Raw genomic sequence first — 23,353 nt, 5'->3', positions numbered from 1 at the left:
CCGGGTCCCCTCTCCCTGCTCCTGTCAGCCGCGCCAGACGCTCTCCGGCTTTGCAGCATTCAATAAAAATTGAGAAACATTTGGGCTGAAATCGCTGCTTTATCTGGAGGAGCCACAGCGCCGGGAGAGACCACTGCTGCGCGGGGGGGACCAGGGGTCCTGGCAACCCGGGTGGCGCAGGGTCGCCACACCCCAGAATCATCGCTGTCCCCCGGGGGGGCCCTCGGTCTCGGGGGCGCGGCGCTCGGGGCGGCGCGCGGCCGGCGGGGGCGCGGGGCGCGCGCGGGGGGCGGCGGCCGGGCTGGGCTCCCCCCACGCCCGCGGCTCAGGTGGGCCGTACCCAGGCGCTGGCGGAGCCCGGGTCCCGGTTCTGCCCGGGCTGGATGGCTCATTCTGCTGGCTGCGCGGTGGCGGCGGCTGTGTGTGTGCCGCGCCTCGCCGCTCCCCCCCGGCCCCCCGAGCCCGGGGCGCGCGCTCCCGCCCGGGCCCCGCGGCGCCGCGGCCCGAGGCGTCGGGAAGCGCAGCCATGGCCCTGCGGAGGCTGGGGGCCGCGCTGCTGCTGCTGCCGCTGCTCGCCGCCGTGGAAGGTGAGCGGGCGATGGGGGCGGACGATGGGGGTGGGGAGCGGCCGGCCCGCACGGCGCCCCCTCCGCCCGCGGCCGCAAAGTTTGCCCGGGGGCTCGCGCCGGGCGCAGGTGGCCGCGGGGAGGTGTGTCCGGCGGCACCGGGAGGCGCGGGCCCGGCGGGCGCCCGGGGAGCGGCGGGCGCTGATTGACTGTGCCAGGAGGAGGCGAAGGGACCATCTTGCCGAGGCTTTGTAGCCAGCCCGGCGAGCGCCGCCCAGGGCCCGGGGCTGCCCACGCGCGCTCGCTGCCCCCGGCCCCGCAGCCCCATACGCCGGCCTGGCCTTGCTCCGCACCGGCTTGGAGGGGCGCGGGCCAGGGGGCCCGGCGCGCAGTCGGAGCTGGAAAGTTTGGCAGGGAGCAGAGGGAGGGAGGCATCGCGGCTGGCCGGGGTGGGGGCTCTCGGCCCGCGCCCCCCCGGGATGGGGCCCGGCGTCCCGGAGAGCGGCGACTAGCAGAGTGGAAGTGAGCGCGCCAGTCCCCGTGCGGGTGCTTGCCCATCACACGCGGCGTACAAAGGGGTCCCCTCCCCGGGAGGACTGCGCGGGGGATGGGACCGTGGGCATCTCCCCGCAGCGCGGGGTCCCTGGGCACCCCCCGCCGGCCACCGCCCCGCAGGCGGCAGAGCTCAGCGTGGCGGCTGGAGCCCCGGGAACTCTCCAGCTGCCGTCAGGGCCGGACCAGATGCTCTTGCCATGTGTTGGCCTTGGCCGGGGTCGCTGGGCCCTCTCTCCGTGGCCTCGTGTGTTGGTAACACCGACCCCCAGGGAGGCAAGGAGAGGCTGCCCGGGTCTCCCCTCCTAGCTTGCTCTGGAGGGAAAGTTGTTAGTGGGGTCTGGGTGTGTCCATCAGGAATGGCCGAGCTGGTTGGGCAAGAGCTGAACAGAAATAATGGTTCTCATGTGGACTGCGCTTTACAGTTTTCAAGCCGCTTTACAGTTTATGAAGTACTTTGCACTCTACACAGCTCTTTGGTTTACAACGTGCTGCACGGTTGACGAGGTACTTTAAGCCTTACAAAGTGCTTTCCCGCCCACAATGGTGTTGAATCCTTCCGGATAAGTATTCCAAGAAAGCCAGGAGGCGATGATTCTTACTCCAGTTTAACAAATAGGGAAACTGAGGCTTAGAAAAACCCAGTGTTTCACCCATAGCCATTGGGTGCTAAAAAATAGAACCTGGGTCTGAGGTATTTGAAGCCAGGACTCACTTTGCTGGGTTTTCTTGAACCCAAACAGGGTGACTCCTTCCAGGATTCTGCACCTGGGCCACTGAGAGTGGTGAGAAGCCCCTTCTCCTCTTGAAACATTAAAAACCCTGATCAGACCAGGCATAGGGGCTGCAGCCTCTGGGGATGGCTTGATGGGGGACCCATTGTGATAACTTTAGTTTCTCTCTCAGTCATGAGCGCTTAAGTGACCGCGATCGGGGGGGTGGGGGTGTCCCTGGATGGCAGCTACAGATTCTGGCACAGAGGTGGCTATCCTCCGGCTCCTGGAGGATTTGGTGGCTGCCTGTGGTTTCCCAGAGTGGGGTAGCTGGGGCACTGAGGGTGCCACGGGCCAGGGTGTGGAGGGCAGCCCTGGGGCCCGGCTGCAGGCGGGAACTCCCTGGAATATGGCTGAGGTACCACGGTACTCTGGCTTTGGGGAAATGACTCATGTGCTGGCCCACTATACGCTGGGATGTTTACAGTATTATGGGGAGCTTGGCATAAATATTGCTATTTAGGTTGCAGTCAGGGAAAGAAAATTGGCCTCTCTCGAGTTGGAAGAGGCCTGGGTGTGTTTTTAATTACCGCGGGGTAGATGGAAGGGACATGTCTGTCCAGCCGTGGCCCTGGCAGGGGGTGGTTGGAGTCTGGAGGGCTGTAGCCTGACTGGACACAGGGCTGGTTGGTGACTGATGTCACAGGAGGGCATGGCACTTGAACTGGCACTTGAGGGCTGGATGGTGAAAGACTCCACAGGAGAGTGGGAGGAGGGCTTCAGTGGGTACCTCAGACTTGCTTTAGGCTCTTCCTTGGAGTCCTGGCCAATAAGGAAACTTAGTCCATCAGGGTTAATACAGAGTTGGGTGCATGGATGGCGAGTGGAATGCAGTGGAAATCAGGGGTCTGCTTCTAATTTACTGTGGGAGCTTAGGTCAGTTCCCTTCCCTGTAGGGCCTCAGTTTCCCTGGGTGTGACACAGTCTAGTTAATGTCTTGGGATTCCATCATATACCCTGCTTCCTCTCTCTGAGCCTCATTTTCTTCATCTGTCACATGAGGGTGATCATGGTGCCTGGCCCACCTGTCTGATTGGGGTGTTTATGAGGCCAGACCGTGGAGGGGAAAGGGCCCCATGAAAGAATTGGGTATGACCTTTGTGGAGGGGAAGATGGGGGTGGGCAATGCTGCCCACAGCACATCCAGGGGATATCTGGGTCCTCCTGGAGGCAGCCAGTCAGTGGGAATAGAAGGGAGGAGGAGAAGTTCTGTGGCTCCAGCACCCAGAGGTATAGGACCACCACTCCTTGCCTTCCCTTCTTTCCATTTCCCTTTCTACTCATCGGCTTTTCAGCTCATAACAGGGCTGGCATGAGCATTAAGGCCTTAGGAAATCACCAGCTCCAGCCTGTAGAATGTTCAAGCATAGAGGGTGTGTGTGTGTGTGTGTGTGTGTGTGTGTGTGTGTGTGTGTGTGTGTGTATTGGGAAGGGGGCTCCTGGTTAGAAAAGTAAGCTTATTATCTCCCCCAAAACATGAGACCCCTCCAAGAAAAACAGAAACAGCACAGAACATCTGGAGTTGAGGCTCAGAGAGCGATGGAGGAGCCCAGGGGGCACATCCAACAGAAGAGGGGGACGGTGGCAGAGACACCACTGGATGGAATTCAAAGGTTGAAGGCTCAAGAAAATCGGTCTCCTCCTCACATTTCTGCATTTGCTCTCCAAATATTTATGGAGCTTCCTCTCTGGCTGGTGTGGTGCTGGACCCTGGGGCCGGCAGGGAGATGGGACAGGCTGACAGGGAAAACAGTTGGCAAGATCAAATGTGAGAAGTGTGTCCCAGAGTGCTGCCAGCAGGACGTTGTGAACCCTGGGGCAACAGTTTGGGAAGGAGAAGAGCCATTTCCTCTTTGGTGGCTTGTGCTTTGCCTCATTTTCTCACTCCCCGTTTTCCCTGCAATGAACTTTCTTAGCTACTCAGCCTGTGAACAACCTGTGTATGCTCTTGAGTTGGGGAGGGTGAGTTTGGGAGCACAGGGATGAGAATGTTACCTGGAAAAGGAAGCAACATATAGAAAGACATGGGAACACCCCCTTGGGTGGGCACCGGGAGCAGCAGTGGGAGTGACACTGAGAATGAAGGTAGGTCAGGTCCTGAAGGGCTAGGATAGAAGGCTAAAGAGTTTGGATTTGATGCTGATGACAGTGGGGAGCCATTGAAGGTCCTAAAGCCATTGAGTAACCTGGGCAAATTTATGTTTGGAAACATCACTGACTTACAGCATATGGGAATGTTCAGATGAGCCAGATCTGGTCCTGCACGGTTGGGATAAGGCCAGCTTCTCTGTCCTGTGTGAGACTGTGAGTTCTCTGAGGGCAAGGACCACTCTGACCCATTTTTGTATCCACAGTTGGGGTCATATTGCTCAGAGGTTCAGATGCTACCTTCCCAGAGGCCCTCCCTGAATATCTCATCTAAAACAGACTCAGTTTTGTGACTTTGTATCCTTCTAGCTCTGTTCTGCTTCATAACACCCATTGCCACCTGAAAAGGTATCAGAGAAGCATTGGCTTCCTTGTTTCCTGTCTGCCTGGTCCCCTAAACTGTCAAGTCCAAGAAAGAAGACTTTTTTAGCTGCCATGTTTGCTAGGGTATGCCAGGGCCTAGAACTGTGCCCAGCCATGTGGGAGCTCAGTGACCAGGACATAGCTAAGCAACGTGGAATGATTGGAGTGTTCAGTGAGTGAAAGAGTGGATATGGTGCATAGGCTTCCAGAATGATAGGGATGGGGGAAAGGGAAATCAAGGGCATGTCCCTGGAGGGAGACACTGAGGTTGTCTGAGGCAGGGTGGTAGGAAAGTGAGGGTAACAATAGGGCAGCTCAGCCACAGCAAAGGCCCAGTGGGCCTGCCACAGCCACATAGAGGTTGATGAGAGCCTTTCTGACAGGGCTGGGGGAGCTGGCCTCTCCCCTCTAGCCCTGGTCCCTGATGTCCTGCCCCAGCCCTCTTGGGCCTGCCTCTTAGGCATCACCTGATGGGCCCCGGCAACCTTTGGTGGGATTAGTTGGAGCCCGTTTCCCTTCCGTGTTTGTTTCTTCTGCTTCTCATTTCAGATGAAGCAGCTTTCATGTATCATGGTAGCCAGGAAACCAGGGCTTGCTTCAAAACCCAGTGCTGTAGAATTCAAAAGCAAGTTGACCTGCTCCTTCCTTCTCCTGCCATCCACGCCTGCTCAGGTTCTGGGTGAGAGAAGGATGCTGGCAGTGGTGGGGAACCTAGCTGCTGACTGTACATGGGTGGGGTGGAAAAAGGCATAGCCTTCCAGCACACGCTTGGGTTCAAATCCCAGCACTGCATGCTGTGTGCTTGGGCAAGGACTTCAGACACCCTGGACATATCTTCTTGAGTTCCCTGGGATACCACAGAACTGTCAAGTGCCCAGGTGCCATGCCATGCACGTGAAGAGCTGTCTTGGCCCTTCTGAGGTCCCTGTCCTTGGAGCATGGGTGTGGCCAATGATAGCTGGGTCTCCATGTGCCACTGTTTGGCATTGGGGTTGTCTGAGCAACAGTCAGGACTCAGTGTCCCCCTCCTGCCACACAGGAGCCTTGTGCTTCTCCATCCCTGGGCTGACACCCTCATGTGAGTGGGCTCAGATTCTCCTCAGTTTCCCTCTCCAGAACCCCCGGGGGATAGTCCCAGGTTCAGACCAGGGAATTTCCACTGAGTCCCACACCCCAGGTCTGTAATCACCCTAAGATCACCATAGAATCCTAGCTGTTAGGGAAGCTTTCCTGGGGAGAGGGGCCTTAGCTTTTACACACCAGGGTGGCTATTCCCCTGCCTATGGAGTTCCATTAGCCCCCTTCAGCCCTCCCCCCCATTCTGCTGTGGCCCCAGTTCCTCTCAGGTTGTCCTGCTTGGCGCCTCTGGCCCCCTTCATCAAGGTGCTGTATGAGTGCCAAGGAGGAGACAGATTTCCTGATCATGTTTACCAGGCCCTCAGCTAGCAGCTATCTACCAAGGCTCACCTATGTCAGCCCAAAGCCCAACCCCTGCACACAGAAAGGCCCCCATGGGAAGAGGTGGATGGCAAGGTCTGTTGACCGGAGGGTTGTACTGAGCAAGGCAGGATCCTGGTCTCCCACTGAGGCCAAGGGAGTGCAAATCAGGGCTGGTTTCCTGGCCGAGTGAACCAAGCAGCACCTCCCACTCAGGTCCAGTCCAGTCCAGTGCCCTAGCCTGCTTGTTCTGGTTAGTTGGTGATTGGGTAGATGGGGGATGAGATCGCGGAATCTGTATTTTAAACACACTCTGCAGGTCTCCCCAGTGGCCTAGGATAAAACCCAGGACTCCTGGGAGAGGAGGAAGACTCTCAGCCGGAAACTGGGAAAGACTGAAATGAAGTGAAATCAATCAGGGCCTGTGCCCACCTCCCTGGTGGCTGCCTGCGGCTGCTGAATTAAAAGAAGCTTGGCTGGGGGAGGATGGGAAGGAAAGAATGTTTGCACAGCTCCCAGGGGTGGGGCGGCCGTTGGCGCGGCACCTGGAGGCTTCCTGATCGGGATTGGGATCAGTGCAGCCAGTCTGATAAGGCTGCCTTGAAAGCGTTTTTAGGGCCTTTTAAATCAGCTATCCTCCGGAAGGTGGGGGAGGGGACACCTGCCTCCTCAGTGTCACCTGGGGCTTGCCCAGGCCATAAGGCCATGCTTGGTGAGTTTCCTGGAGCCACCTGCCATCCTGCTGCAGCTCTTGGGAGTAGGGGTGCCCTCTAGGGGAGTCATTGCCTAGTCTGTGGCCTTGAGTGAGTGGTCCTCTCTGAACCTTGATCTTTTCATCTGTAAAGTGGAGATGGGGCCTGTAGGAAGCTCACTGTGAGGATTGAGGTCCTGCGTACAGGTCTGTACCAACAGAGCAACCTGGCATTCAGCTGGGCCCAGCTTCATTAGTTATGGCTATGAGATGCGAGCCTCCCTCTCACATCTCCTTAGCTTAGCTCTGGCTTCTTTCCCTCCTGTTCCATAAGCAGCATACCACGAACGAGAGCAGACTCTCCCTTACTGTGTTTCCTGTGGCTTATTACTTCACTTCTCTGAGCTTTGGTTCCCTCATCACTAAAATGAGGTGATAAGGGCTCTTAGCTCTTGAGATGGTTTTTGGGGATGGATGTGCTGTCTGAGGAAGACCAGGCTTAGTATTGCCTCAGGCATGATGAGCTTGATGAATTTTTACTGCTTCCCAGCTGCTCCTCTACTGGGAAACTGGGCTCAGTGGGCTCAGAGTGGGTGAATTAGCTGCCATTTCACTGGGTCTTCTCTGTCTCCAACTCTGTCCAGCAAAAATCCCCACCCTCACCCAGGGAAAAACTCAGTCTTGCACTGCAGGGGGAGAGGACCTCAGCCTGCCTCTGTGAGCTTCCCGCAAAGGCTCAGGATCCTTTCTGGCCATGCCCTGTTTTTTTGTCCCAGTGCCTGCCGGGCGCTGACTTCCATGTCCCAATCATGACAGTGGACACTACCACATGCATGGTCTATGTTGACTAGCAGCCCCACAGGTGGTTGTGGTCATACCCACTATATAGAGGAGGGAAACGAAGCTCAGACAGTCTGGCTCCAGGACCTCCAGGGAGTGGCGAGGCAGGGAGTCAAACCCAGGTCCAGGTGACTCTGAAGCCCATGCTTCTCACTGCAGCCTCTTCCTGAATGTGCTCAGAGGCAGGCTTGGCTCTGGCGAGGGTCTCTGAGGCACTCATCCAGCCCATGACTCCATCGGCATCCCGAGATAATGTGAACGGGAGGGTTCTGGAACTCACAAACCTGCCATGAAAATGCAGTCTCTGTCATACTGGTCAGAATAATGTTGCTGTAACTTAGACAAATCGGGTGTTGACTCATCATAGTGAGGGGTGTCTCTGCAGAGAATGGGACACTGAGCAGTCACCGGCCATTCAGAGCTTGTGTTTCCAGATACATTAGCTTCTCGGTTTCTCAGCAACTCTGTAAGTGGGCAGGAATCATGGGGCCCATTGTAGAAGTGGGGAAACTGAGTCCTGGGGAATAATACAACTGCCCAAAGTCTAGTGTCTGGACCAAGCTTAAAAGGCCAAGGCCAGTTCAGCTAGACCAGAGATCAGCATTCTTCTTTGAGTTCTTAGCCAACCTATGGGAATCAAGAGATTTTTAACAGAAAAATTCTGTTTCTGGCTTCTCTGCAGTCAGCAATCTGGCTTCACTGGGCCACATTCCCACATGGCCACACTTGGCTGGAGTCGAATAGCAGCTGCCTCCGTCCACAGACAGCCTGTGAGCACTGGGCTCCACTGTGAGCACCAGCTGACGTCACATGCTGGGTTTGCCCCTGGCTTTCCGTGTGACCTGGAGTAAATTGCTAAGAGTCTTCCTGGCCTTAGCTGCCTCTTCAATGAAATGGGGTGGCAGTGTAGGTGTTAGGGGCAGTGTAGGTGTTAGAGGCCCTTTGGCTCCAGGATTCAGTGCCCAGTGCTGGGCCCCAGGGGAGGAGAGAGCTACAGAAAGTACATCTGTTATTTACTGCTGGGTAACAAGCTGCCCCAGACATGCCAGCTTAAAGCACCGCTGACCTGCTTCTGCAGGTGGCAGCTCAGCTGGACATTGGCTCTGCTGCATGTGGTATCAGCCAGGACCCCTCCTGGGGCTGTACTTAGCTACATAAGCCTGGAAGTTCCACCTGGGCCCAGGTGCATCTTCATGGCTCTGGTGGGAACAGCTGGGAGGCTGGGTCCCCTCACTCCTTATCTCTTGTCTGTCACTGGTCTAGACTGAGCTGCTTTTTATGGTGGTCAGAGAGGACAAAATAGAATGGCAACAATTCTTTTTTTCTGTTTTTTCCCCTCTCTCTTTTTTGTGGTGCTGGGGCTGGAACCCAAGGCCTCCCACATGCTAGGCAAATGCTCTGCCACTGAGCCACCCTCCAGCCCATGCAAAACCTCATGGTGGCTAGGTGCTAATGTCACATAACATGACCCCTGCAGCAATCTGTCCGTCAAAGCAAGTCACAAAGCCAGCTCAGATTTGTGGCAGGCTTCCTCTTCAGATCCAAGGGACAGGAAAATATAGGGACTTCATTTTCTGTTCATTCCCTAAAAGAGAAGCCCCCTTTCTTTTCAGGGGATTACCACATAAAGTTTAATTTCAATAACTGGCCACACAATGCTCCCCTGACACACACACACGTCTTGGAGGTGGTGTGCAGAGCTCAGTCCCCCCCTGCCACTGCCACTTCATTACTGTGCCCATCTGCATGTGCTCTTTGCCAACCTGTGGTCCAAACTTAGCTCCAGACGCTCTTCTGGAAACGGCTTTGTGTTAGCTGTGGGGGGAGTTGTTGACCACTGTATTGGAAAATAGTCTTCTCTGTGGAGTTTATCGTCCAGTCCAGGGATGAGGTGACAGGCAGCCAGAGGCTCACCCCTACCTCTGTGCCCTCCCAATCCATCCTGTACCTTCTTTCCCGGCATTGCCTTCCCTGGGAGAGGGCAGGGGCTGTCCGCTTTGCCTTTGTGTCCCATACCCAGCACCCAGCCTAATTCCTGATAGCCATGGGATAGGTATTTGTGCAACGAGGAACCCTCCAGAATAAGAAATGGCAGCCAGAGGCATTGACGTTCAAGACCTGGTATGGGACTTGAAGCCAGAGAAAGAGGCCTTGGACTGGAATTTGGAGAAACCTGGAGCAGGTGGCTTCATTCCTCTGGGCCTCATCAGTAAATTGTGGACCATAAGCCAGGGGCAATGGCTAATGGCTGTAATCCCAGCTAGGTGGGAGGCCCAGGCAAAAACACGAGACCATATCTGAACAATTACTAAAGCAAGGACTGTGTGGGCATGGCTCAAGTGGTAGAGCACCTGCCTAGCAGACTCCAGAGTTCAAGCCCCAGAACCATCAAAAACCCCAAAACAACATTAAGAATCATAATTTCAGCCACCTTAGAAGGTTGTGCCAAGGAGCAACTGTGTTCTTCACCTAACCATAAAAGAACCTGCAAAGGTGTAACCATGGTTGTCATTGTCATCATGCCAGGGGCTGTCACAGGAAGAGGGAAAGTTCTAGTGCACTGGAGCACAGGGAGATGTGTGCACATAGTGACGTGGGTAGGTGGAGACACTGAGCTCTGAGGATCACCTCTAGAGACAAGGCAGGGGCAGCAGTACCTGGGCAATGCAAAATTGGATTTCTTTTTTTTTTTTTGCAGTACTGGGGTTTGAACTCAGGCCTACACCTTGAACCATTCCACCAGCCCTTTTTTGTGGTGGATTTTTTCAAGTTAGGGTCTTGTGAACTCTTTGCCTGAGCTGGCTTTGAACTGTGATCCTCCTGATCTCTGCCTCCTGAGTCGCTAGGATTACAGGCATGAGCCACCAGTGCCTGGCAGCAAAGCTGGATTTTATGTTGTCAAATTGCTGACGAAACAGGACTTCTGTTTGCTGCCTGAACAAGAAATCAAGTCCAATGTCATGCATTTGCAAGAGTCCTGGTTGGAGACCCCAGACCCCTGAACTTGCCTGACTGGTGACAGAGTGTGGGTGTCTGGGTGCTAGATGGACAATGGTACCCCAGGAAAAGCTATGTATCCTGTCTAAAGAAATCAGGTACCCACTCCTGACCTGGCCTTTCTCTAGAAATCGGGGCCCAGTTTTGCAGGAGCTCCTGATTTGCAAAGTTTTGATGTTTAGAGGAAAACTGTTTTTATTGTTTTTGGTTTTTTGTTTTGGTGGTGCTGGGGCTTGAACTCAGGACCTCACACTTACTAGGCAGACACTGTACTACTGGAACCACCCCATAAGCCCTTTTTGTGTTGGTGATTTTTGAGACGGGGCTCCTGAACTATTTGCCCAGGCTCGCCTTGAATGCAAGCAATCCTCCTAATCTCTGCCTTCTCAAGCTAGGATTATAGATGTAAACCACAGGCACCTGGCTAAAGTTGATTTTTGAATGTTCACTCATTTATTCTAGAATAAATAGTTTGGCCAAACCAAATTATGTTTGCCAGCTGGATTTGGCTCCGGAGCTGGCAGTTTTGAGGCCCTGGTTTAGGGAAGTATATAGTGAGGGTATTGTAGAGATAGGGAAGTTGAGATTCAGAGAACTGTGCAGATCGACCCGAGGTTTGTTGCTGATGGGCAGTAGGGGTGCTAAGCATGCCTCAGCCTTGAAGTTGGGAAGAATCTTTTCCTCTTTCTTGCACCATCTGTTTCCCACCATCCAGTGCAGACCAGGATGGTGAGCTCCACCTTGCAGGCATCCGGCGTGTGTGAAGGCTGAGCAGGTCTTCTTGGATTTCTTCTTTGTGGGGACAAAGTCTGTGGAATAAGACCACCTGGTCTCAGCAGAACTGTGCTGGGCTGGACCTCTGGCTCTGATACTTAAAACAGCATGACCTTGGTGTTTTAACTTCCCTCGCGGAGCCTTAGTTTCTTCAACTGTAAGTGAGGTTAAGAAAGGCTTTGTGGAAGAGGTGGCTTCTAAGAAATTCTCAGAGCACAGTCAGGTGAAGAGGTGGTAAGGCAGGCATTCCCTGCCATGGGACCAGAATGTGTGCATGTGACACGTACTGGGGGGCCGGAGGGAGTCCTGTGTGACTGTGAGGGGGACATGCCAAGCACTGGGGCGGGGTGCAAGCTGCCTGGCCCCAGCAGGGAGAGAGCGTGGGGTCAACATTCTCATTATGGGGACGACATATGTCCACAGCACCAACTTGTCACTTGGCCCGAGTCCATGGGAAGCCGGAAGGACAAAAAGCATCTGAATGTGTAAGTGGGGAAAGCGGCTTAGCGCACCGTGGGATGTGTCCTGCCTGAATAGGGCTTCTCCACCTCTCGCAGGGAGCCAGGGCCTGGGAACGGCCTTGGCCAGAGCCCACAGGGCCCTCATGGACCCCACGAAAGGCTGGGGCCCGGGGAGTCTGTTCAAGTCAGGGCCCTGGCTGGGACATCCTCTTGCTTGTCCCCATCAGCATCAGCTGTCACTCCCCACAGCCTCAGATGGCAGCTCCTGCAGCTCTGAACAGTCAAAGGGCTTGTGAGCTGCCAAGCAGCCTCCAGCTCTGGGTGCCCCTGGCTGGCCCGGAAGTGCTGCCGTGCTGCAGAACTGGGGATGTCCCCGGACTGGCCCCTTCTGGAGCTGCAGGGGTGATGGGCCTGGGACCAGGAGATGGGGGGAGGGGAACAGACTGGTCTTTAAAGATAGGCAGAGCTGCGTTCCAATTCTGGCTTTTCCACTCGCCAGCTGGGTCACCTGTGGTAAGTCATTTCAGCCTTGGTTTTTCATCTGTGTAATACGTGTAACATCCCCTCCCCCATGGTGCTGTTTGGGAAATAAAAGAGCTGGTGTGTGAGAAAAGCAAATGTTTTACTAAGCCCTGCTCAGCCAGTTTCTCAGCTGTTCAATGAGAATAACAATAGCAGTAATAAGGTAATGAGAACAGAAGCAACTTTTTTTTTCAGTGCTGGGGATTGAACTTGAACCTAGGGCTTCACGGATACTAGACAAACACTCTACCACTGAGCTATGCTCCCAGCCCCATAACTAACATTTTCTGAAAACTAAGTTGCTAAAGACTGGGCACTAACTAAAGTTTGGGTATCATTAGAACTCGCATCCCATAGATTAACAAAGTTAAGGCTTTGAGAAGGTAACCAATTTTCCATGGTCATTTGACCCAGTAATGGAACTGGGATCCAAGCTCATTGACTCCAAGATAGATGGAAAAAGAACCAATTTCTCCATTTCTTTTCAATATTTCAAACATTCAGAAAAGTTAGAAAAGTTGAAGGTACAGTAAAATAAATCACACTCAACCATTGTGAGCATTTTTCTCACATTCTATGTACGTGTGTGTGGATATGCATGTGTGTATTTTTTTCTAAACATTTGAACATAAATTGCAGACATAGACAGGAGCTAACATTCTCTGGAAATTGACTAAGACCCACTGTTTTAGATCACCATTCCTGTCACCCAGTGGGACATGAGCATTGGCGGGGGGGTGGGCTGGGGAGAAATGATGCAGCTTACTGGGTACCTCACCTATATTCTCTCACTGAAGATAAGGGCTGTTTGTTGTTTCTTCATTGTCAGAACAGGGAAAAGAGCTGGGCATGGTGGCACATACTTGTAATCTCAGCACTAGGGAGGTAGAGGTAGGAGGATCACAAGTTCTCAGCCAGCCTAGGCTACAGGATGAGACCCTGTCTCAAAAACAAAAACAACAACAGAAAACAAAACAAAAAAACCAAAGAAGAAGGAAAAGAAAGGCTCGAAGTTTCTGTAACTTGTAGCCGAAGGTGAAGTGGGGATTATACCCTGGTCTGCTTCACAGCAAAGCCTGTCCCACAGAATTTTAGGAGTTGATTTTTTGTCCCCTGAGTTTACCTGTATTGTAGCCACCTGAACACAAGACAGGGCCACAGGTAACAGTGCCTCACCCAGGTGCAGTGGGACATGACCCTTTCTCTCAGGGAAGCAAGAAGGAATTAGAGTCTGATGGATGTAGAAAAGAGGGCTGCTCACGGCCCACAGCCAGCCAAGTACTTATGAGGATTCAGGCCTTTGGAGTTCTTCCTTTTTTGGTGGCACTGGGATTTGAACTTGGGGCCTCGCGCTTACTAAGCAGGCACTCTACCACTTGAGCCACTCCACCAGCCCTGTTTTGTATTGGGTTTTGTTCCCCCCCACACCCACCCCGAGATAGGGTCTTGTGAACTATTTGCCAGGGCTGCCTTTGAACTGCGATCCTCCTGATCTCTGCCTCCTGAGTAGCTAAGATTACAGGCATGAGTCACCAGCGCCTGGCTGGACTTTTTCTTTTCTGTTGTGCTGGGGATGGAACTCAGGGCCTTCTACAATGCTTAGAAAGCACTATACCACTAGTTACAGCCCTTTCCACTCTTTTTTTTTTTTTTAATGCCTTTGGACTTCCAGAACTGATACACTGTTCCATGTTGCATCCATCTCCTCTGAGCTGACCTTGAGCAGCTCCTCCCATTTGAGGCCCCACCTCTCTCACGTGCCCCTCCTCCTTCTGCCCTTGGCAGCCCTTGTGTCCTTGATGGTACCTTGCATAGACCTCTTTTGTATTACTCAGGTTAGACCATAATGCATACTGGATCGACATGTTGAATTTCCTCCCAACCACACTGGGAACCCCCAACCATGATTGGATGAGCATCCAAGCCATTGATGGACAGGTGGTTGATGGTTTGACGGATGGGTGGCTGGATAGGCAGAAGATGAGTGCATGAACAGTTACATGGATTGGATGGCTGGCTGGCTGGATGATGGTTAGGTTGATGGATGGATGGTAGAAGGATGGATGGATGATGGGCAGATAGGTAGATGGATGGATGGAGTGATGGATAATGGCAGGATGTCTTCATGTTTTGGATTGGTGGGTGGATAAATGAATGGAAGAATGAACAAACTCCCAAACCCAGAGTGCTCTTCTCCCCTCAAATTCTCTCTCATATCTGTACTGTGACATTTTCTTATTCTCCACTGTCTGGCCCTGGAAAGAGCTGGCAAACAGTACTCTCCTGAGTTTGGAAAAAAATCTTCTGAGCCATTCACTGTGGATTTGCCAAAGTGTCTGCACTGGGGAGTTCCAGAGAAGTTGGCCCCCAAAGTGAATTTCTGTAAAGTAAATCCTATTTTTCTGCCGACTTGGCTCATACTCTTAGAGATGGGTTCCTACTGTCAGGGGCTGGTGCTCTCCGAGGTGGGTGACAGGTGGGGGAAAAGCTGGGGCTGTCCTGGGCATTGGCTGCCCCAAGCTTCTCCTCGCTCCACCTTGAGTGCAGACTGATGCTGGCCAGCAGAATGGGAGTGTGGAGGGAGCCAGGGGGAGACGCCACAGCAGGGGACAGATTTAGCATCTGGTCCCAGAAGCCTCTGCTGCGGGGGGATGCTGTGCTGCTGGGCTGTGGGTTAGTGCATTCAGTCTCCTGGGCTCTGCTTCTGTTCATCTCTCTATAATCCTAATCCCCTCTCTCCTTCATCCATCCTTCCATTCATCTGTCCACCCATTTAGCACTCATCATTGAAAGCTTCTGTGACACTAGGGGACCTGGAGAGAAGCAAAACAGAATTGGCACTGAGCTGTCAGAGTTAAATCCCAGCAGAGGTGATGGGCAGAGTCTCCTTCCTCTCCTCGATCCCTTCTTTTCCTTCTCCTCCTTTTCTGTCTCTGTGCCATGATTGTTCTCGTCAGCACCGCAGCCCCTTCCCCGCTCAGTGCGGGGCACCTCCTCAATAACCCTGACCGCAGTCATTGCCTCACTTTGCAGGATTAGAAGTGTCCTCTGACCCAAGGTCACACTCTTTAACACAGGTTGATCATCTTTTATCTAAAAATTTGAAATCTGAAATGCTCTAAACTCCAAAAGTTTTTGAGCACCAGATGCTCAAGTGAGGGTTCCACACCTGAGCTTATGTGACAGGTCACAGTCAACATGCAGGGGCACTAAAATCATTACATAAAATGACCTTCAGGCCGTGCGTATGAGCTGTGTATGAAACAGAAATGAATTCCATGTTTGGACTTGGGTCCATCCCCAACGTACCTCATTATGTACATGCAAATATCCCGAAATTTTAAAAACTCCAAAATGCAAAACACTTCTGGTCCCAGGCATTTAGGATAAGGGAGCCTCAGCCTGTGTGTGAGATGCTCGGGTGTGAGATGGAGTGTGTCGTGTATAGATGGGAAGTGTCTCCAACTGTATGTGTTGATGGGAGTGGAGGGTGTTCTTAGCAGAAGGAACAGCCTGGGCCGAGGCCTAGAGGCCGGAAAGCGGCTGGTTTGTAGGTAAAAGTGCATGAGGGAAAGAACGGGAGATGGAGCTGGCAGAGGAGGTGCGAGCCAGAGAGAGGCCCTTGAGCAACAAGCTAGGGTAAAAGATGTGCAGAGCAAGAAAGGGTTCAAGAGGATGGTCGTAGAGGCTGGAAGGGCTGCACAAGCCTCCGTACACACCCACACCCTGGGTGCAGGCTACTTCTGCCCAGCCAGCTGCTCCAGCAGTGGGATAGACCAAGATGGACCAGGGCAGGAGGGACCATGGCAGAAGGGACAAGTCAGGGTGGATGCCCCCTCCTCAGCCAAAGCCCTCCAGCTCTCAGCAGCTCCTCTGGACCCTGTCCCTCCCTGCCCACATCATTCCTTGGTGCCATGGAAAGGTCCCGGTCACCTTGCTGGATCCAGCTCTCCCACAGAGCCCAGACAATCCAAGCTGCACCACAAGGGCCATCCCATCATGTCAAAACTGGACACGTGGGGAAACTGACGACCAGAAAGGGATGGCAGACTGGCTGTAATCACACAAAGCCAGTGGCAGGGCTGGAACTTGGGGTGGGTCCATGACCACTAAAACTCTTTCCAAGGGGCACAAGATGTTTAATGGTGGCTCCTTTTCTACTTGTAGAGACTTGGGCTTATTATGTAACATCTTCCTCTGGCCCTTCTGAGAGTGAGTGGTTTGAAAGCAACTAATGGGCAGTTAAAATTATTTAACTATGCTGAGCCTCAGTTTACCATGCTATAAAATGGCATAATAACAAAGCAAACATTAAGTCATCATTTTTCTCTCTGTAAGAATGTAAGCTTTGTCAGGAGTGGTGATGTACACCTGTACTCTGCACCTGAAAGAAAGGCAGAAGCAGGAGGATCGAGAGTTTGAGGACAGCCTGGACTACATAACAAGATCCTGTCTCAAAAACAAAAACAAAAACCAGCAGGGACATTTGTCTGTTTTACTTGCAAGTACCCAGAAGCACGGTGCTTTGGACATAGTAGGTGTTCAGTGAACAGCAGTGAGTGATTTAAGGAATGAGTGGATGAGTGAGTGAGTAACTACATGAATGAGTAAGTGAATGCATGAGTGATTGAATGAATGAGTGAGTGAGTTGAGTGAATGAAAGAGTGAATGAGTGAGTGAGTGAGCTGGTGAATGAGTGAGACAGAGAGCGAGTAGCAAATGAATTAGTGAATGAGAGAGTGAGTGAATGTACAAGTCAGTGGATGAGTGAGTGAGACAGGGTGAGTAGTAAATGAATGAGTGAGTGAGTGAGCAAGCAAGTGGGTGAGGAGCACCCATCATTTCTGGGCTCCTTACGACACGCTGGGCACTGCACAAATGCATCATACACAGAATCCTGTCGAGTCCCTGTGGGGTTTCGTTGAGTTCCCACAGGTCTGACTGTCCCCACTCTGCAGATGAGGTGCAGCCTCCATGAGGCTGCCTGCCACTGGCCTGCGGTCACCCCTCCCTGGGCAAGGGAACTAGGATTGGATCCATGCTCCGTGAGACCCAGTAGATTGGTGTGGAGCCATGGACACCTCTGGGACCTGGACAGTGTACCTTGTCCTGTTTGTCCCATTGCCCTTCTTGGGGCCTCAGTTTTCCCATCTGGAAAGCTGCAGGCTGGACTTGACCTTCTCAGGTATATCTCACCCTAGGGGCCCTGCTCACAGCTGACAACTCTAAGGCCAGCTGTCCTGACCAATCGGGACAAGACCTCTGAGGCCCCGCCCCATCTGTGGTAGAGGGATCCTGAGTTGTCATGACTGACATGACAGTCTGCTGTCCCTGGGCTGGGGCAGGGGGGCATCTCCTCTGCTCTTGGTGGTGGCCATCCCAAGGTGCGAGGCTCCAGATGCACGCGGTGGGCCAGGCTGCTGTTCTGCCTGCGATGCTGTGCAGACAAACAAACACAGCTGTGTTTATTCCAGAAATTACACATCCTGATAATCTGCTTGCTTGGGGTAATGCCTCCCAGTTAGGATCACAGGGGGAGCCGCACTGAGGGGCCTGAAATTCTAGGCTGGTTTTAATTCTCTGTGACAACTGTACTGTTGGCAGACCTTGGTCGGCCAGCAAGCACCCAGACAGCATTGGAATGCTCAGTCCTGAGGGCCATGAGCATCTCACCTGGTCATGAGATTGTGTGCAGAGATGACCTTTGCCTTGAAGTCTCTCAAGGGAGACTGGAGCCTGACACCTCACACCATAGTCACCCTGGGACACAGCGACACGGGGACCTGTATCAGGGAATGTGACCCAGGATTGGACTTTGAATCTAGTCATGCTGTCTCTCTAAATCATTTCCATGGCTTCCTGTTGCTTTGGGGATTAAGATCCACCCTTCCAGGGCCCAAAGGCCTCCATGGTCTGGCTACTGCTCGTGCTGCCTCCTCTGCATCCCCCACGCCAATCTCTCAGTTCCAGCTGCCCGGATCACTCAGATCCTCAGAGTCTCTAGACATCTCACACCACAGAGCTTTTGCACTGGCTGCCCCTGCAGCTGGAATGCTGTTCTTGTGCCACCTGGATAACTCTCACCTACCTTCTACCTTTTCAGGGGAGTCTCCCCCAAGCCCTAGTAACTCCATGTACACACAGATCTATAGCATTTGTCAAAGTCACAATTGAAAAATAATTAGTGTGTGTCTCTGAACAGCTTTCTCTCCCTTCCTCTCTGTACACTACAAACTCCCCAAAGGCAGGGACCATGGGTTGAATTGCTTTGTCACTAGATTCCCCAGGCCTAGCAGAAGCCTGACTCCCATAGTAGGTGTTCAGTTAATATATATTGGTGAGAAGAGCGAGTCAGCAAATGCACGGTTCTCTAGTTCCCCTCTAGATGAAAGACGGATACACTTCTGTTTGTTCTTCTGGGTGACAGTTGGCAGAGAGCTGTGACATCCGTCATCTCCCTTTAATTGAACAGAGTGGTATTGAAGTCTGCAGGGGCTTGGCACAGGGCCAGACCCCAGGGCGGAGGGTGTGGGAGCCGAGGTGAACCATGCATCTTGGGCCTGGCCTGCAGGAGTTCGCGCTGGCTGCACACAGCCCCCTGGGAAGAAGGGCCAGGCCACTGGGAATGTTCTCCTGACTGACTGAAGAGCTGCTGGTGCTCTCAGGGAGGGAAAGTGATGTGGCGAGGCCACACAGCTCATAAGTGGGGGACAGATGTACATTCAGACCTGGTGGCCCTTCCTTTGCTTCTCACTGATACTCTGATGGGAGGTGCCAGGTCTCTGGAGCCTCTTGCCAGCCGTGTGACTGTGGGCAAGGTTCAGGGGGCAGCATGACTGTCCTGCCCATTTAGCTTTCCTTCTCCTTTGTAGGACCAATGACAGGTGTCCAATGAGTAGGTGAACTTAAGGAGAGGAAGGCCCCCTGGGGAAGAGGGGTCTGAATGAGCGAGAGAGGGAGGGAGGAAATCTTGTGAATATGGGAGAGGGTGACAGACAGAGGGACAGTCTGTGCAAATGCCCTGTGGCAGATGACATGGAGGAGGGGCAGGACTCTGGTTTCACCTTGAGTGATGGGAGTGGTGGAGGCTTTGAGGAAGGGGCAGGATCTGACCACTGTGAGGGGACAGGCTGAGGTGGGGACAGGGATGAGGTGGGAGATGGGAGGAGCCTCTGCAGATTCCAGAGGTTGGTGCTGGCCCAGCAGGCAATGGTGGGAACCTGTCAGCAATGACCACAATTCTGCTTCCTGACTCTGCACACAGCGTAGGAGGTGTGTGTTTGGTGGGGGAGGTGACATTGTGCCTTACATTTCTTTTTGCCCTAGTCTGTCACCATCCCCACCCACCCAGGCGTCTGTGTTGGCATCTGCGGTGTGGAAGCATTTGTCTTCTGATTTGTAACATAAATTAATAATTTACGGACACACCAATGTCCTGGCAGCCGTCGTGGTGCCTCCAGCGCATACTGGACCAGCCAGGGAGGAGTAAAAGGCAAGGAAGAGCTGGGTCTGGACCAGGCACCCCATCAAAACTCATGGTGACATTGCACAAGTCCTTCCTTCTTAGTGTGGGGCTGTATTGGAGGACTCTGCAGTAACTCCCCCCCCGCCCCCCCACACAGCTGATCCACATCCTGGGACAGCTCAAGCCAAGTGTGGCTGCATGTTGACCTCACCTCTTGGAGCGCAGTTTTCCAGTCTGCAAAGTGTAGTGCACAGCGTCAGTAAATGACTATCACTAGGAGGGCAGACGCCCGTGCCCCCATCTGTCTAGTCCACACCTGCAGAATTGCCTGCTCCTTGGGTTGAGCAGGCCTAGAGTTGCCAGCCACTCCTGGGGTCTCAGGACTCACAGAGCCTGGGCAGGACCTGCTCCAGGAGGCAGCATGCTCTAGGGGAAGGGACTGTAAGAGGCTGTGTGACCTCAGGCTGCCAGCACACCCTCTCTGAACTGCAGGGTTGATGCATGTCCTTCACTGAGCAGAGGGGATAATAAGTGGATCTGCCTCTCAGAGCTGTGAAGATAAAATGAGAACCCTCTTGAAGGGCTCAGAGGGTGGGGCTCGGTGAGTCTGGCTCCCTTCTGCCCAGATGTGTGGGCCAGTAACCTCCCAGGGTGGGCACCAAGAGTTGCGGGGGCCTGGGAAAGGTGAGGGGGCTGGGGAAAGTGGTGGGTGGGAAGCGCGAAGAGGGGGGCTGGGAAAGGGTGTGGGGGGCCAGAGAGCTGAGCAACAGTACTCTCTGAAGTTTTGAGAAAACCTTTCTCCCATCTTCATATAATTAAGAGTATTTTTAAAATGCCTTGTTGAAATAAAAATAGTCCATTTCCATATGACCTCATTTCATTCCACGCCCCCCCAGTGTGTACACACTCGCACACACACGCATACAGTCTGTAAAGCTGCCTTTTGTGATTCCCCTTGGAGAGTGCTTACTTTTGCATAGCAAGTAAATATTTTGGGTACCCCCCCTTCATTTTCTTCAGGGGGGCTTTGTTTATACTCTTTGTCTCAGTTGCTCCTCCTTCCATTCCAGAAGGGGCATCACTGTGCCCTGCAGCTTGGCCATAAGACTATGTTGCCCTCATCTTTGTACCAGCAGTATCTAGATCAGGACCTGGCACGTCTATCATACACAGCTGCAGGTAGGACCCATCACACAGCTATGGAGACTGAGGCTGACAGAGGTGGGAGGACTTGCCCGAATAGGGTTTTCCTGAGCTTCAGCCCCAGGACTGTCCAGATTCTCTGGACGCTCCTCTCCTCCACTGCCTTTCTGCTCAGCTCCTGTGTTTTCAGACGGGAAGATCAAGACCAAAGAGAATAAAGGACTTGTGCAATGTCACAGAGCGAGGAGTTGTGACATGACTCACCAAATCATTGTATAATAAAACGTTAGTGTTTGTGTTGGTATTAAAGCATGGGCTTGTGAAGTAGGCTCGCCTGATGGTGATGACGTGTGTATTCTGTGGCTTTGTTTCATGCTAACTGCGCTGGCTTGTGGAGTCTGCACTGGGGCAGCCGGGTTTCTATCTCTGGCTAAGACACAGGAAAACTGAAGGGCTGGGCTGCGGCTCAGTGGTAGAGCACTTGGCCAGCATACACCAGGCCCTGGGTTTCATCCCTAGCACACACATACACACATGGGAGTTTCTGGTTTAGTAAACATTCAAACCAGATGTGTTGAGCCCTCCTGCAATCCCAGCACTCAGGAGGTGAGGCAGGAGGGTCTTGAGTCAAGACCAGCCTGGGATACAAAAAGGAGGAGACTGAATCTCTATAACTTGCCTAAGATCACACAGCCCATAAGTGTCAGAACCAGAGTTCAAACTCCTAGCCCTCTGACACCAAAGTCCAGCTCATGCCTCTTGCATCAGGCTGGTGTGATCTGGGGGCCTCTGGGCCAAGCATTGATCCCAGGACTCCAGACTCTTGGCCTCCTGGCTTCCAAAAACAGATGCACAGCCAGCAGGCCTCCTCCATGAGGGAAAGGGCGGGGATTGAGTAGGGGAGTAGGACAGAGCTGCCCAGGCCCCCCACGCAGAGGCCACCCAGGGTGGGGCAGGGGGCTTGAGGCGCTCAGGCCTCTGTGAGGGGCTCTGGGTAGCCACCCTGTGGCTCTGACTGCCACATGGGTGCAGTCCCCTCCCCTCCTGCCCAGCTCCATGGTCTCCACTGAGCCTCAAAATTTTTTTTATGGGACAGGCAGGACAGGGCTCCCCAGACTCCAGGGAGAAAAACTGAGGCCCAGAGATGTGTCCATCCCAAGAGAGAGGGGATGTTCTTTTATTATGGTTTTTGACTTCTTTTGGGTCAAGAGAGCCTTGACAAGCCTCCAAAGCTGTGACTGTCCTCTCCCAGAGAGCTGGAGACGCACACGCGCGTGCACACACTTCTGCCTATGACCTCAGGGGACTCCAGGGTTTCAAAGTTGCTCTGTGTGTTGCGCTCATCGCTGCTCCTGACAGCATGGGTGTAGGGGGCTCCGGTGTTTGGTGTACATTATTTCCTAACACACAGGGTGAGGAGCCGAGGCCCCCCAGCTCCCACAGCACGGCCTTCACTGAAGCCACCCAGCAGGGATGTAAACTGGCCCTGCCACTCTGGAGGCTCTACTCCTAGAGCATCCCCAGGGCTGTTGTGGGACCCTGGCTCTGAGGGGATTCAGAATCCCCTATCGGTTTCCGACTTGGGGAAAGGCATACTGTTCCGTCAGGTCTGGGAGCAGGGAGAGTCATTGAAGAGGTTTTCTAGTCCCTGGGGATCTCTGGCATGCCGCTTCCTCTCCCTCTTCCTAGCGGTATGGTTTGAGCCCCCTCTCTGCATATGATAGAAGATCTGCAGTTTCAGCCCCATTTGCCTTAAATTATAGCAGTTTATCTCCTCCCAAGTCGTCCCTCTTGTGCCAGGCCAGCCTATGATGCTCCCTGGGTGTGCAGGACTCTTTGGAAATGAGGGAGAGGCTGGAGGGTGATGAGGTCACTGGACCTAGGGCAGAGCCTCTGCTAGTGTAGACCACACTGAGCCACTTCTATGCTGTGTGACTTTCGATGGGCCCTTTCCCTCTCTGAGCTTCAGTTACCCATCTGTACAATATAATACAGAAAGGTGCGAGGCACCATAACTGCATGAAGGAAATTCTGGAAAAAGATAAAATATGAGTTAGACCAGCTCAGTGGTGTGGAGTGAGTGCTTTGCATTGCATGAGATTCTGGGTTCCATCCCCAACACTGAACAAAAAAAAGATAGTTGGTGATCCTCGTTGCCACAGTGGGGGTGGGGAGGATGCCTTGCAGCAGAGGCTGGTTGGGCTTAGATAAGGAGGGAGGTTGGACAAGGAGCAGGCAGGCTGGGCTGTGGGAACATTTGGGGTGAGGAGGCCTCTCGTACTTGGCTGTTGTGGAGAGTGGGGCCCAGGATGACCCCAGAGGCACAAAGCTTCTCCCTTTTACCATCCCTCCCAAATTTTCCTGGAGCCCAGACAGAGAGTCCATGCAGCTCCCTCTCAGTGCATAAGCAGGAACTCTGACTCTGTGTAGCTGTCCCCCAGAGGCCACCTTGGTCACCATGATCCCTGGGGGCTGGGAAGGCATCTGGGAGCCTCGAGCCCAGGCTGCAGTCTGGTTCACGTGGTCTCAGGAGGAGCCCTGCACCACTGAGCAGCCCCCCTGCCCCCCGCCTGGGCCCTGACCCTGTGGCAGGGTCACCATGAATGAAGATACTGTCAGGA

The 23,353-nt window shown here is 53.5% G+C and overlaps 1 protein-coding gene across 3 annotated transcripts in view; it reads left to right on the top strand.

Moving 5' to 3' along the window:
- The first annotated feature begins 474 nt into the window (after nt 1-474).
- Ephb2 (EPH receptor B2) overlaps nt 475-23,353 on the top strand; it is a 167,593-nt gene continuing 144,714 nt past the window's right edge. Inside the window, exon 1 of one of the 3 annotated variants that reach the window (XM_074081039.1) lies at nt 475-587. In XM_074081039.1, coding sequence (XP_073937140.1) covers nt 527-587 — 61 coding nt within the window. In that variant the 5' untranslated portion in view covers nt 475-526. The remainder of the gene's footprint in view (nt 588-23,353) is intronic. The other 2 variants (XM_074081040.1, XM_074081038.1) reach the window with 2 other exon arrangements.

Source organism: Castor canadensis, chromosome 7 (assembly GCF_047511655.1).
Source record: "Castor canadensis chromosome 7, mCasCan1.hap1v2, whole genome shotgun sequence".
In the NCBI taxonomy this organism is placed as follows: domain Eukaryota; kingdom Metazoa; phylum Chordata; class Mammalia; order Rodentia; family Castoridae; genus Castor; species Castor canadensis.
The sequence above is the reverse complement of the archived record's forward strand: the minus strand, read 5'-3'. Positions and strand labels throughout refer to the sequence as shown.